A 16,094-nucleotide genomic window follows, 5' to 3' on the forward strand; every position below is an offset into this window, starting at 1 on the left:
TGAGTGAGCTGGAATAGGGATTTTTATAGAAATAGGAGCCAAGGCCTATTTGTAACTCTGGGTTAAAGCCTCATTAAGTTGGCCTACATGGCTTACCGCTGTAAACAGTTGAATATTTCTTAATGACATCGGTGGAATGGCATTGATATACATGTGAACCTCTGCCCCCTCCCCCCAGCCTCCGCTCTCTGCTTTTCATTAATATCAAGTGATTGAGCGGAACATTAGCCGATAAAGCCCGGAATAAGATGACACATACACCACGGCTGGAGGAATTAAAGCATAATATAACCACTCGGCCTTGCATACAGAGCCCTTCCCGTCAGAATGGGTGACATTTTGATTTCCAACGTTTCTGGCACACCAGAGTGGGATGCGCGGAGTGATTTCTCTTTTAAGTGGGGAGATCGTTAAGTGATTGTTGGGGTATCTCCCCCTCCACACCCGCTCCCCCACCCTCCCAACATAACACCCTCGACACCCTGGGCTATTGATCTCATCTGCACTCAGGAAGTGGGCAGGCTCAAAAAAAAAAAAAGGGGGCCCAGTGTCTCTTTAAAGTCTCAGTCCGGTTGGTTATTTTCACAGGGAGCTGAGAGCACATCACTTTTTATTAGCTTAATAAATCACCTTTGTTGTCAATCAAGCCACAGAGAATAATTGGATATGGTTGAAGCCTTGCGTGATGGATTATAAATCATTCAAGATTAAATTAAAAGATAATGCACAAACTTAATGGTTTGTGTTTTGCAGTCTAAATTGCCTCGGAGCGCTGCTGTTTTCGAGCTTTATTGCTAGCCGTTTCTCTTTCCTCTAAAACCCTACGAATTTCAGACCTTTTATTGCTCAACGGCCCAGCTAAAGTTTGCCATTGTGGTTGGTGTGGTGTTTGTGCGTATATGTGTGTATGTATATTTGTGTGTGTGTGTGGGAAGATGTGTGTGTGCGTGCGTGCGTGCGTGTGCGTGCGTGCGTGTGTGTGTGCCCATGCTGACATGCGTGTTTGTCAGTCACGGCTCCAGTCCAGCCCGCAGCTCAACCCTGAACACGGCTCTGCTTTTAAATTTAGCCCGGGCAATATCAAAAGCAATCAGGTGCACTCTATCCTTTCTGGAGCGTCATCCTGCGACTAAATCAGAATAAACAAATGTTTGCATTAGGATGCAGTGGGGCCCAGAGCACACTAGCAGATTAGACTTGACACAGCCTCAAACAACCACAGCCTCTCAGATGCTGGAGCTCTCTCCTCCTCTCTCGCTCTCTCTCTCTCTCTCTCTCCCTCTCCACCTTCACACAAACCCAATAACGAAAGAGACAAGAGTGTGAGTGTGTGTGAGAGGGAGAGTATAAAGAGATAGAGGAGAGGGCTGTATCCTCCACATTAGTGGCAGAGCCGGCGATTTGCCTTTCTGTCCGTTTGTGTTCTGACAGATCTGGCATTATCATAATCGCCCTCCCGTACATGACGGGACGTTAAAGTGATGCTGTCGTTTTATTTACGGGCAGGTCGTCCCGCACCTCCCCTTGGCCCGGCGCTAACTTCCCCGGGGCCGAGCCTAGCCGAGTAGGTCAAATGACATCTTTTGATCAGGGCTGTCCAAAGAGATCAGAGGAGACTGGCAGGTAATGGATATCCAGTGACAAACCAAATCTAGAGCAGGGATGGGAGCTGGGAGCTAGCGCCGAGCTGGCTGCCACTTCCCCATTAGGACTGCTCTCTCCTCCCTTTCCCAGGGACTGCAGACTGACATCTCCACAGACCACCTAAATCACAGAGCCGACCGCTCTTAACACTGGGTATTATGGTTTGGAAATAGCTATTATTTCCCCTCTCACATTTTTGTTCGAGTCTTTGTGTGTCCTTCTGTGTGTGTGTTTCAATGAGACAAAGGGATATCAGGGGTTGTATTCAGTGTTCTCCTCTTTTAACCCATGTATTTTCTGTTTGTTTTATCTGTCTCATACTTGCCGTTTGAGTTTGTATTTGTGCGTGTATTAATATCAGTGTGTGTGTGGGTGTGTGTGTGTGTGTGTGTGTGTCTTCAGAGAAAGTACAGCAAGGCCCCAGGGATCGCAGCAAGCCAGATCTGTTCTCTCCCATTACCCAGCAGCCCTCTCTAATGGGAGACTGACACAGTCCTGTGATTCTGTTCTGAGTTGGACTCGAGCAGAGAGGAGAAGGCAGGGCAAGGCAGTACAGGGAAGGATAGAGCAGGGAGGGACTCCAGGAGATACCAGAGGGTCTCAAGGAGATACCAGAGGGTCTCAAGGAGATACCAGAGGGGCTCAAGGAGATACCAGAGGGGCTCACGGAGATACCAGAGGGGCTCAAAGAGATACCAGAGGGGCTCAAGGAGATACCAGAGGGGCTCAAGGAGATACCAGAGGGGCTCAAGGAGATACCAGAGGGGCTCAAGGAGATACCAGAGGGACTCAAGGAGATATCGATGAGAGATGGTGGTAATTATTTATCCTGCTCAGCCCTGGTTGGACCAGCAGTCCCCCCTCCCTCCCTCCCTCCCTCCCTCCCTCCCTCCCTCCCTCCCTCCCTCCCTCCCTCCCTCCCTCCCTCCCTCCCTCCCTCCCTCCCTCCCTCCCTCCCTCCACTCCCTCCACTCCCTCCCCTTGGGAACGGATGACTGTGACCTCTGGTTGCCCTGTGCTTTAGGAATGTGACTGCTCCAAGTGGTGCACATCTGAATAACAAAGGGAAGCTGGCGGACAATTTGCTTGAGATCATCGTCTCTGCTTGATAATAGTGTGTGTGCTGTCTGTTAGTGGGCCGTTTGAGACCGCGCTGGAAGGGATGCTGGCGCACAGCTCATAACCCCACCCCCCAGCCCACATCTAAATGTCAGGGGGTGATTCCATTGGCCGCCGTCTCATGTAGGGCGCATCAGAGAGCGGCATAGTAATAGATGTTTAGGGAGTCAATTATCATAACCCCCTGGCTAGATAGACTAATATACGCAGGCAGTTTGTATGGATATGAAGAGGTCCGTTTTTTAGTATTGATGTTTAATATAGTATAATCACATTCTCTGCGAACCACTATGCCTGTGCTATGGGTGTGCCAGACACGGTCTCTGTCAGATGCTGGCTAAGCATTTTGAAATAAGTATTTTCTAGTTGCTGCTGAGGGAGTGTGTGTGAGACAAAAAGAAACGGTCACATTTGTTGTATTTCTGTGCTCAACTACCCAACTAACTGTCTACCCAACAGGCCTATTTTATTTGTTCATTTATTACATTTTTTATTGAACCTTTATTTAACTAGGCAGGTCATGTGACGGGATGGATGTGACGGGATGGATGTGACGGGATGGACATCGACAGAGAAAAAACGCTTGTTCTCATGATTCGTGCCTCCTCTACAGTTTGCCAGCATTTCATACAAGAGAATTCACCCAGAAACCAGGTCTCTCTCAGTCATTCAGGCCAACTGGGGAAATGTTGACCTTGTCTCTGCCTTTTGTAAACTTCACGGTGAGATTGTCTCTCAGAGGGAAGTCCGTTCAGAGCTGTGTGGTGTGTCGGAGGACCTGTCTGAATGGGGTCATTATGAGCCTGTGTGTAATTTTGGGAAACACGGCTCTCCATGCCACTTCTCAATGTGTCTGACAGTCTGGGATTCGCTACAGAACTACTCCCGTGGTTTGATGTGGTTTTAGTAGTGTATAAAGAAAGACAGGATTCTCGTCGTGTTTAGGTAATCCAGAATAAGTACAAATCCAATATAGTAGGGGGATTTGTCAATAGCGCTGTTTTTATTTGTTCGCTGGGAACGCCTCGACTAACACTGCATTTATTACTGAACGTCCCGGCACCATGCTCCGCCACTTGTCTGTGAACACCGAGCAAATTAAATCAAATCAAATTGTGTTTGTCACATGCGCCGAATACGACGGGTGTAAGACCTTACCGTGAAATGCTAATTTACAATCCCTTAACCAACAGTGCAGTTCAAGACAAAGATAAGCAAATATTTATTAAATAAACTAAAGTAAGAAATTCAATAATGTCACACAATAAATAACAATAATGAGGCTAAATACAGGGGGTACCGGTACCGAGTCAAAGTGCGGGGGTACAGGTAATTTGTACATTAAACGTTACCGGTTAAGAAAACAACCTGAACTTAATGTTTCTTTCATTGCTAGATGGATAAACCTTATTTAATTTCTACAGCGCATAGATAGGAAGGGTTGGGAGGGGGGGGGGGGGGGGTGTATCCTATTTGTTTGGTTGAGAACGCGTCAGTAGCACTCTGTGGCGTGTCAAGGCGTGGAGATGAGCCGGGGAAGCACCCTGGCGAAGGGATGGCGACGGCAGGGGGCCAGGCATGTAGGAAGGCACCTGGAGCCGGAGGCAGGGTGTGTAAATACGCTGTCAGCCACTCTCCAGCTGAGTGGCATGAGCAGCCGATTAGCCGCGCTCGCACCGGTGTTCATGCATAATCTTACAGTTCCACCGTGCTCCCGCCGCCTCCGCTCCCGCCGACTCCCCGTTACCTAACCTGTTCTATCTCCCCTAATCCACCCTCACTCAGATATATGCTCCCCTCGCCTCATCATCACACAGCCAGGCACTGGCCGGCCCGCCAGCACAATGCATATGCAAATACTCGACATAGTACCTTGGGCCTTTTCCGGTGCTTTTGATATGTTTCCTCATGTCACCGATTCCTTTGCATTCTCTCTCTCTCTCAATTTCAATTTAAGGGGCTTTATTGGCATGAGAAACATTTTTATAACATTGCCAAAGCAAGTGAAATAGATCTTTTTTTTTTTTTTGTGAAATTAACACTACAAAATTAACAGTCCACATTACACTCACAAAAGTTCCAAAAGAATAAAGACATTTCAAATGTCATATTATGTCTATATACAGTATACCTTTCTCTCTCTCTCTCTCTCTCTCTCTCTCTCTCTCTCTCTCTCTCTCTCTCTCTCAGCTACATTGCTATTTGAATCCATCTCAATAGGTCCTGGTGGTCTTGGGCTGTACAGAGATGGCTGGACGGGGTAGGGAGGCTGGTTAAAGTAGCCTTTCCTTTCAGAGGCAGCGTTTACTTGTAGCCTTGGAGAGTTGGCTCCATTCGTCAGGCGCCTGGGTCGATGGGGCGTCTCTCTACGATCGATGGCACGCCTCGGCGATCCCTCGCCTCCATTCTCCCTCACTTCAATCCCTCGCTCCGGCCAGAAATGGCCCCTTACCCACCTCCCTGCCACACACACACACACACACACACACACACACACACACACACACACACACACACACACACACACACACACACACACACACACACTAGAATGCACACACTAGATTAGAACACACACAGCCGCCCAACCAATTTGTCTGTGCATGTCAAATCGCAATAATTAAGCATTATTGATCTCAGATTCAATTAACTTCATTAACGCGGGTCATGGTAGTGGCGAGTGGCGAGGGAGAGGAAGAAGGGGAGGTATAGGATCTCATCAGAGGGGATCTGAGGGGAGGAGAGGGGAGGGACAGAGACAGGGTCTGGTGCTATCTCATATTCTCCACTACCACACTGGCAGTGTCAGTTTAAGGCTGACACTGCCTTAAGCTAAATGATATCCTTCTAATGATATAATTTAGCAGATAGGCCTACTGCTGTATTGGCGCTAGCTACCTCCCATTATGAAGGTGGGATTTGGTGCTATATTTAGCATCTTTCATTAGCAACCAACTAGCACTTCTTTCCCTTTCCACCTTCACCTCGACACAGAAAGGTGTTCATGGTCCTGCAGGTTTTTGCTCCTCTTCTCTGTTCTGACCAGGCAAAGTACATTAACTCCGGGGACATTTGATTGGCTACCGTGATGATTCATTCCTGCTTTTAAAAAAATGCTCCCGTGACACAGCCCTCGGAGAGAGACGGCTAGGAAAGTCTCTCTCGTCTGATAAAATGTGTCCCCGTGGTCTGTCTGAAACCAAAACTGTGAAACTGATGAAGGCATGTGACTACAGACCCCCCCCCCCCCCCCCACACACACACACACACACACACACACACCAGAGACACACACACACACACACAGTGTGTGTCATACATTCCACAGTTTCACTCCTAAACAGTTCTGTAAACATGCTGTAATAGAGTGCCCGTGTGGATGATTTGCCTGTGAAGTGATTATGTAATGATGATGGACTGTAGTCCTAACAGCATCATTCTTGACTAAAATGAACCCTTAGTGTTTGTATTGACTTGTATACAATCATGTCAACCAGAATTGACCATTTATGGAAAATAACTTTTTCAGAATAATTTGCTACTCGGTTATAACAGCAACTGACTGAATGTATCAACTGGTAGGCAAGAATTAGAAGACTGCAAAAAGTTATTTAATTGATAATTTCCCCTTAAATATCCCTAAATGATATACAGTGCATTAGTTGACATTTGATCTGACACGATGTCAGATGGACATGACATATAATGGAAATGCATTTGGGGGCTCAGAGCTGGGTTGTTTGGATATGGAATCATTTGATACAGATAAATGTGTTATTTTGAGAAGTAAACTAATCGTTCTGCGTTCCCGAGGTCCCAATCCCAAAAGCACACATCTCTCCCCCCATTTCAAAGAGCCATTCTCAATGGGTCTTCTCTCTTAATATCCCACTGCAAATGAGATCAAACTCTCTTCCTCTCTGCTGCCAATTAATTCAGAGGTTATTTTCACTCGCTCTCCCGTCTTTTCCACCCATCCCGTTCTCTAATTAAAAGAGCACCTGCGTGGCAGAGCGTTTTGGCTCTGTCTGCACCAGGGCTGAAAGCTCAATATTGGAACACACATCCACGGCCACTTTAGGGGCCTTGTGGCCTGGCGCCGATCCAGAGGCCTGTGAGATGCTCCCTGTGTGGCCTCAGGTTTGAGGGCTTTCCAAGACCTCCCTCCTTCCTCTTTGCCTGTCTTCCCTCCTACCTCCACGTCTATTCCTGTCTTTCTCGCACTCTCTCTACTCTCTGTGCCTTAGGCTAAAAGCTGAGGTTTAAGTAGTAGTTGTACGCTGTGTGTGTTGCGTTACATTCCGTCTCCATGTTACTTTAATGCGCGACACACGTAGACTAATACAAAATAAAGGAATCATTCACAAAATCGCCTCCCTTTCTCGTTCAGTATCTCTTTCATTGTCTTCTCAAGCACACACACACACACACACACACGCACGCACGCACGCACATGCACACACACACACACACACACACACACACACACACACACACACACACACACACACACACACACACACACACACACACACACACACACACACAATATTGTTTTTTGTTCTGTCAAGTTCAGGTCAAGGTTAGTGTTTCGGCTGGTTAGTTCACACTTGAGAGGGAGGCAGGAGGTTCAGTAGAAAAATGACTTGGCATTGGCACAGAGAGAGGCATATTATTTTTGCCTCTCGCTGTATTTTCAGTTGCACATTTTAATTACATTCAAATCAGTGTTGTAATGATATTTTCAGTGAACTACACATTTATATTTAGTGCGGTAGCAAAGGTTTCACTGCAGATTTATTGGCTTTGGTGTTAAAATGACTCTCCCCCATGCCTTCCTTTCTCCGTGTGTGTTTTAATTACATTTAACAGCTTTATGTCTGGGTTGTGTTTTGAGGAAGGAGATTTCACATGGGTGTCTGGCCTCGATGTGAGTGCTGTTCTGACTGCTTCCTGAGCAAAGGCATTGTTCTCTTAAACAGCTGTCGTTTTGGCTGATTCAGAACAGATGGCTGTGTGCGTGCGTGCGTGCGTGCGTGCGCGCGCGTGCGTGCGTGTGCGCGCATTGCATGATCAGGGTTGCTGAGGGTTGTTGAGTTGTGTGTGGTATTGGATTACATGTTAAGATATCCCATCTTTTGTTGCTCCGTATTCCAATTGTGCTTTTCTGAGCATTGCTGCATCTGTTCACAAAATGGCAGATGTCCGTTATAGAGGATGATGCATCTAAATGTAAAAGTGTATATTGTCTACTCCGGATACAATAATCGTGTAATCCCTGAGATTTAAGTGTATACATTCTTCCGAAATGTTGTAACATTTTAAGTAGACATGCTACCAAAATAATTGGCTGTAGGAATACGTTTCCTTCTCATTCGGGTGTTGTTAGACAATGCATTATGTTGTATACATCCGAGACGCTAGTATACATAAGGTAACCGATTCCAACTTGCTGCATGCTGATGTGTGAGATTGAACATTAAGCAGCCTGCTTGTTCAGTTGAAAGGCTGCAGACTGCCTGGAGGCACAGCGTTTTTACCGCAGCGCAACGACTGGGAGCCGCTGCGTGTTTCAGTGCATCTGTTTATCCCGCGGCATCACACTGCCAAAGGCAACAAAATGAGCCCCTTGACAATGACAGAGATTTCTCCCTGTGTCTGGGCTGATGCAGTGCTCACACCTTCAGTACCGCGCCGAGATAGAAGTCAGCAGTAACACTGCTGGAGCGTGTTGTGTGACATGGCTGGCAGGTTCTGGAGGTAGCTACCCGGTTCTGGAGATAGCTACCCAATGTCACCAGATATAACTGTACCTTTTTGAAGAGGCTGTGGCTTTCCCGCGAAGCTCATAAGTTTTGGCAAATACTTTCCGTTCTTTTAACTTTTCTAACTTGACTTTTTATCAGAATGAATATAGGAAGGACAGTAGAAGATATAGGTTGTCTTTGCAACGTTGGATAGTCATTTGTAAAAATAAATTAAAAAATACACATATGAATACTGTATGTATAAGTGACTGCGACTTTTTTTTTGCTATAGCGTTATAGTGTCCCGTATTAAAGCGGATACATAGGTTTCTTATAGACAATGTTCTGACTGTTGAGATATATTCAAGTGACCTTTAGGAGTTGTTGATGGTGATAGAACGTTTGCAGCGACACACCATAGTCAGTGTCATTCTTGTCCTTAGTTTTACATACCTGGACAATGTATGACGAACTACTAGGAATCAGGAACGGTCAGGAATGTACAGAATTAGCCCAATGTCCTGTCTATCATCTCTGCTTGTCTTCCAGCCCACTATTTTCCGACAGCCTCCATCACAAAATAATAGATGTGCGTATGTGTCTGCACAATGATAGAAAGTGCTTTTTATTTGTACGTTTCCACCCCACCGCAATTCACATTTGATTGTTTTAAACAGGAGGGATTTGAATATAAATTGAAAGCATACTCTCCAGGCTAAACTGTAAATAATAACTCAACTTTCTCATCTTTTGTAATTGAAGTAAATGTGTTTTGTTCTGAGAGATTTGTCATTGGAAACGTACATACAGTCATTTTTATTTACGAATAGGCGAGCCTGTGCTGTGTAATGAGTGAAAATGCATGCTTAATTTAAATGGTGAGCGTGTCTGTTAAGAAATGCATTAGAGGCTGAAGAAGAAGCGTAAGACATATTAATTGACAGACAGGAACTGCTGTCTCGGAGGTTGATACAAGTAATTTATTACTTCAGAAACGAATGCCACCTCCAGAATGTGCTTCATTAATTTCAAATTTAGTTTTAATTTCAAGCTGTTGCCCCTTGAGAAGAATAAGGTGGCAAGTTGTGTTTGAAGAGGCATTGCCTCTCCCTCTTCTCTCTCTGTTTTTCTCATTCTCTGCAGTAAAGCACAAAGGGGGTGGGAGGGAGGGAGGGAGGAACTTTATTCCATTTGGAAAACAATGTAAATGCAACGAGGAAGTTGAAATGGAATTACAGCAACAGTTTATGATATGAATTAGTCTCGTCTGTGATTGCTTTGTTTTTCTGATATGGGAAGAACATTCTAGGGCTTTGTATTTCTATCAGCTGTCTGATTTGCAAGGAATCGCAAGAATGTCAAATTGGAGATCTTCATCATTAGACATGGTGGTACTGTGGTAATAACAATCCTCTCTCTGTTTCTCTCTCTGTTCCCTCAGCGTATGCCCCTGAGGATGAGAAGGAGGCTGCCCTGCTCGATGAGGACCTGGACGGGGAGGACTCTGCCGGGGAGGAGGAGCCTGCAGTCAAGTACATGTGCCAAGACAAGGACTTCCTTTTCAATGACCGGCCTGGTGTCCACGACTCCCCGGTGGCCGACTTCTCCGGCCATGAGTTGGACAATGAGTCTCACCTGAGTGAGTCCAGTGACCGCATGTCAGACTTTGAGAGTGCCTCTCTCAAAAATGAGGAGGAGGTCGCGAAGGTGCCCCTAACGTCCTTGTCGCCATCTTCCTCTGTCATGATGGCCACCACCACAGCTACAGCCATGGAGGACGTTGCCACCACTGGGCCAGACAGCCTGGAGCAGATGAAGGCCATCTACACCAGCTTTCTGACCAACTCTTACTGGTCGTCTCTGAACTTCAACCTCACCCAGCCGCCAGCGGTGGAAAAACCTCCACGTAGCCACAGCAGCAGCAGCAGTAGCAGTAGCAGCAGTTGTGGCAGCAATGGCAATGGTTACGACTGGCACCAGTCCGCCGTGGCCAAGACCCTCCAGCAGGTCTCTCAGAACCAGAACCGGCTCATCCACCCAGCAGCGGAGCAAAACAACCTATTCAGCACCGTGCAGCTCTACCGTCAGAGCACAAAGCTCTACGGCTCCATCTTCACAGGTGCCAGTAAGTTCCGCTGCAAGGACTGCAGTGCTGCCTACGACACGCTGGTGGGGCTGACTGTACACATGAATGAGACAGGCCACTACCGCGATGACAACCACGAGACAGACAGCGACGGCACCAAGCGCTGGTCCAAGCCACGCAAGCGATCCCTCCTGGAGATGGAAGGGAAAGAAGATGCTCAGAAGGTCCTGAAGTGTATGTACTGTGGACATTCCTTTGAGTCTCTGCAGGACCTCAGTGTCCACATGATTAAGACAAAACACTACCAGAAAGTGCCTCTGAAGGAGCCAGTGACTCCTGTGGCGGCCAAGATCATCTCCTCCGCCCGGAAGAGAGCCCCCATCGAGCTCGACATCCCCAGCTCCCCAGACTCCAACGGGGGCATCCCCAAACTCTCCCTAAATGACCATAATGACCCCCTACAGAAGGCATCCAACCCCTACATCACCCCAAACAACCGTTACGGCCACCAGAATGGAGCCAGCTATGCATGGCAGTTCGAGTCCAGGAAGTCCCAGATCCTGAAATGCATGGAATGTGGCAGCTCCCACGATACACTTCAGGAGCTTACAGCACATATGATGGTGACCGGTCACTTCATCAAGGTCACAAACTCTGCCATTAAGAAAGGCAAGCCCATCATGGAGTCTCCCCCACCGCCCGTCCCCACCATCTCTGCCGGTGAGGAGAAATTCCAGTCTGTGCCACTGGCTGCCACAGCATTCTCCCCACCTCCTCCACCCATACCTCCTCCCTCTAGTATTTCCCCTGCCATGGCTGTGGAGATTAAGAAGGAGGAGAAGGAAGAGGAATGTATGAAGGAAACCACTAACAGCAGCAAAGACAAGAAGACCGGAGATGACGAGACAGAGGAGAAATTCGATATCTCCTCCAAATACTCTTACTTAACAGAGGAGGATCTGGAGGAGAGCCCTAAGGGAGGGTTTGACATCCTCAAGTCCTTGGAGAACACAGTGACATCAGCCATCAACAAAGCACAGAACGGTGCTCCCAGCTGGGGAGGCTACCCCAGCATCCATGCTGCATACCAGCTCCCAAACATCATGAAGCTTTCACTGGCCAACTCAGGGAAGAGCTCAGCTCTGAAGTACATGTTCCCCGGAGGAGAGATCCTGTCCCAAAACGCCAAAAACCAACCTCTGATCTCCCCGCCCAGCCGTCAGACCTCTCCTCTCCCCAAAAACAACTTCCACGCCATGGAGGAGCTGGTGAAGAAGGTGACTGAGAAAGTAGCCAAGGTGGAGGAGAAGATGCGGGAGCCGAATGTAAGGGCGTCCCCACTGAGACGAACCACACCCTCCCCCTGCAGCAGCGAGGCCGGGGAGTCAGCCAGAGGGGAGTCCCCTAAAGAGAGGAGAGGGTCTAAAACCCCAGAGAGCATCGGAGGAGGCAGCCACAAAGACTGTAACGGTGACACCAATATGAAGGAGTCGCTGGAGAATGGAATGGAGTCGGCTGTTAAATCCCCCATCTCTGCCTTGTGTGGTAGCACAGCCATTATTACAGACCACCCGCCAGAGCAGCCCTTCGTCAATCCTCTAAGTGCGCTTCAGTCCGTGATGAACGTCCACCTGGGTAAAGCAGCCAAGCCTGCTCTGCCGTCCCTGGACCCCATGAGCATGCTCTTCAAGATGAGCAACAGCCTGGCAGAGAAGGCCGCGGTCGCCGCTTCCACCCCAGCTCATACCAAAAAAAACAACGAGCACTTGGACCGCTACTTCTACCACGTCAACAACGACCAGCCAATAGACCTGACCAAAGGCAAGAATGAAAAGAGTAGCTCCCTGGGTTCAGCTGCCCTGTCGTCATCCACATCAACACCCTCCTCTGTCTCCCCCTCCTCCACAGCCACCATGGCCAAGGCCTCGTCTGCTGTGGCTTCATTCATGTCCAACTCCCCGCTGCGTGAGAACGCCCTGTCTGACATATCAGACATGCTGAGAAACCTGACAGAGAGTCAAGCCTCCAAGTCTTCCACACCCACCAGCCTGTCGGAAAGGTCTGACATCGAGGGTTCCACTCAAGAGGAGCTAGAGGAGATCTCTCCAGCCCAGAAACGCAAGGGCCGGCAGTCCAACTGGAACCCCCAGCACCTGCACATCCTACAGGCCCAGTTCGCTGCCAGCCTCCGGCAGACTGGCGATGGGAAGTACGTGATGTCAGACCTGAGCCCCCAGGAGAGGATGCACATCTCCCGTTTCACAGGCCTCTCCATGACGACCATCAGCCACTGGCTGGCCAACGTCAAGTACCAGCTGAGGAGAACCGGAGGGACGAAGTTCTTAAAAAACCTGGACTCAGGCCATCCAGTGTTCTTCTGCTGCGACTGTGCTTCTCAGATTCGTTCCCCCTCCACCTACGTCAGCCACTTGGAGTCTCACCTGGGCTTCAGACTCAGAGACCTGGCCAAACTGTCTGGAGAACAGCTTGTCAGCCAGATCTCACGTCACACCAAAAGCCTGTCCGAAAAACTGCTCTCCAACCACTCCAACTCTCACGCCCACTCCCCGTCTCCCTCCCCTGACGAGGACGGTAGCAGCACCTCGTATCAGTGCAAGCTCTGCAACCGGACTTTTGCAAGCAAGCACGCGGTCAAGCTCCACCTGAGCAAGACCCATGGGAAATCCCCAGAGGACCACCTTATGTATGTGTGTGAGCTAGAGAAACAGTAGCACTAAGCTGTGGACATGCTACACTCTCTCTCACGTTCTCTCTTGGTCTATCTTTAGCCTTTCACAGACATTTCTTTCAAAAAAGGACTAAAACTATTAAGTGATGAAACTGCACAAAGATGCCATAGAACTACTGTTTAGTTTCGGCACATGGTTTCTGATTATCTTTAAGGTAGACTCACTCTGGCCCAAGAAGCTTTTGTTTGTTTATGCTCTCCTTTTTGCTGTTGTCACTGATGAAACATATGAAGGTTAAACAATATTTTAAAATGAAGTGGTATGTATTTGAAAGTTGTGTAAATTGGATTTGATTTCTTTATATTTTGGCATCATTGAGATGCGATAAGCTGCATGCATAAATTAAACAGTTTAGTTAAACATTTGGTAACTAAATCTGGTGCACTTTTCTTTTTTTTCTCTCTTTCGCTCTCTTTTTGTTAATGTGACCTTTATGTGCTGGTGTCAGCATCTGAAATTTAACCCTCTGAGTACGGCCAAGCACTTCTACCCGAATGATCCAAAACCCCGAATGATCCAAAAAGCAAAATATTTTAGATTGGAATTGACCAAGCTATTGTGTAGTTTGTAAGCTGCACAATGAAAGTACTATATGTCCCTGTCCAACAACCAATCTCTAAAGACGCATTGTATGTGATGCAAAATCTAAATCTGAAGTCATTTACTTTGTTTAATCAGGGGCCTCTATGAATTCAGGTCTGTGTAAAAATGTATATAAAAACATATATACTAATTCCTGTCTAAATTATGCATCATTTTTATATTTTTAATTTAAGAGGAGTATGACTATCTACTGGTGCACAATATATGAAGACATTAATGAAATTGTTTTGCACAATAGTTTTATAAATATGTTATTTAATCAAATGATATGAAAATAAGAGGAACAAAATTACCCAGAACTCTTTTATTTCCATCTCGTGCTCAAAGGGTTAAACCTCTAGTACAAGACAGTACATGTGCCGGTATTTGAACATTAAAATATAAAGGTTATACAAAAGATGTTACTTTAAGAAGTAATGAAGAATTCCACATGTAACCTCTTATTTATAAGCACTCTTGGTTGTTGTTTCATATCGTAGGATGCCTTTGGATTGGTATTTTCTTTTTTTTCTGTCTAATTACTCTCCCACAATTCCGCACTGCAGCTTTATCTTTTTGGGATATGAAAGGTAACCATGGTTACCTCACCTCTGATTGACAGTTCTGCTACATTTTTGGCAGTTCATTTGCTAAAGTAACTGACAGCTGCCAGTGTACAGAAATCTTAGGTGTAAAATATTGGCATGTGAACAGCACAGACACTGTTATGCATTCTGTGCCGTGTTTTTTGTCGTTGTTGTTGACAATGAAGCACCCATTATATGACTTCATATAACCTTTTTTTCTACTGCAGCATTAAAGGAAACAGTTTTTGCAATAACACTGTGTGTCGTGGCTCACGATTATGTAGATGCTGTGCCTTTTCTAATGAGCACATTAAAATGAAATTGTTTCTGGCGGTGATGAGTTCTGGACGAGTTTACAGTGAGTGGCAGGGCCCTGCAGAAGATGAAAGCTGTCACACCATCATCCTGTGTGTTTCCACAAAGCTCTGCCTGGAGCGGGAATAGCCTATGGGCCATATCAGGGGCCACTATGGGGAGCCTCAGAGACAGACACCACCCAACCACTATAGTGGTGGCACCAGTATAACCATCAAGTGTGTGTGTCAGTGTGACGACCCTCCCACTCTGTCTACCGTTTTCTCTCTCTCTGCTCTTGTTTCCTTATTAGGATGCCGGTGGGCGGAGTTGGGAGGGTCGTCAGCTACATAGGAAACACCTGGGCCCACTCTCCCAGGATAAATACACCACTTCCCCATTCATGGGGGGAACTCTCTCCATGCAGACACCTTGATAGATTCGGTTATGTTTCATGGTGCTTTTTGGTTGTTTGTTTTAGCATCTTTCAACACCCTGCATTATCACATTCATGCATGCAAAACATTCACTTACACTACTGATTACTGATTACACACACCATTGTATATTATACCTAGTTTCGTTATTTAATAAATATATTTTGTTACTCCTTATCTCCACGTGGTCTCCCTTTTGTTACGGGCTCTGAGCCGGTTCGTGACAGTCAGTCATACATTCCTCTCCATTTGAATGTGCTGGTCTACATAGGGAAAAGGGAAATAGAAACCACATATTGAATACTGAACAACAGGTAACTCCTAGCTGTGTGATATGCCCTTCCCCCTCCATCTCGTTGACTGGATGTAGAAGATAATTGCATAAACCCTGGCACTAGCTGTCTCATCTTCACCATTTTATTCCCTGCTCTGTAATTAACCCAGACTTCCATTTTGTGTGTACAGTAGAGCAACAACAACAACAAAAGAGGGGAGACCGTTGTTTAGGCCTCATGGAGGATGACAACAATGCAGCAATGATGAGCTCAGTCCTATTCTATAAGCAACAACAATTAAATGCAGTCTATCAGTACAGTTAGTTAGTTGGTTGGTTACAGACACTAGGCCCGTTGCCTCTCCGTGAATCAGGACATTCGCACACAATAGAGGAGGTAGAGAAGGAGGGATGGAGGATTGTTTCTCGACTGTTTCTCTTTTGTCCTTCTGGTCTGTTCTCTTCTTTGAGCTGCTGAATATGTTTTGCTTCAGGTCCTGTCACCAAAACCACCTCACAGATAAACTCCTACACACAGTTATAGACCAACATCCACACACACACACACACACAC

General features: G+C 46.8%; 1 protein-coding gene across 1 annotated transcript in view; it reads left to right on the plus strand.

Annotated features, from left to right (window-relative positions):
• LOC120052240 (teashirt homolog 3-like) overlaps positions 1–15,097 on the plus strand; it is a 194,174-nt gene extending 179,077 nt beyond the window's left edge. The window contains exon 2 of the mRNA XM_038999064.1: positions 9,952–15,097. Within this exon, the coding sequence (XP_038854992.1) occupies positions 9,952–13,328 (3,377 nt within the window). The 3' untranslated portion in view covers positions 13,329–15,097. The remainder of the gene's footprint in view (positions 1–9,951) is intronic.
• The last annotated feature ends 997 nt before the right edge of the window (positions 15,098–16,094 follow it).

This window comes from Salvelinus namaycush, chromosome 1 (assembly GCF_016432855.1).
Source record: "Salvelinus namaycush isolate Seneca chromosome 1, SaNama_1.0, whole genome shotgun sequence".
Taxonomy (NCBI): Eukaryota; Metazoa; Chordata; class Actinopteri; order Salmoniformes; family Salmonidae; genus Salvelinus; species Salvelinus namaycush.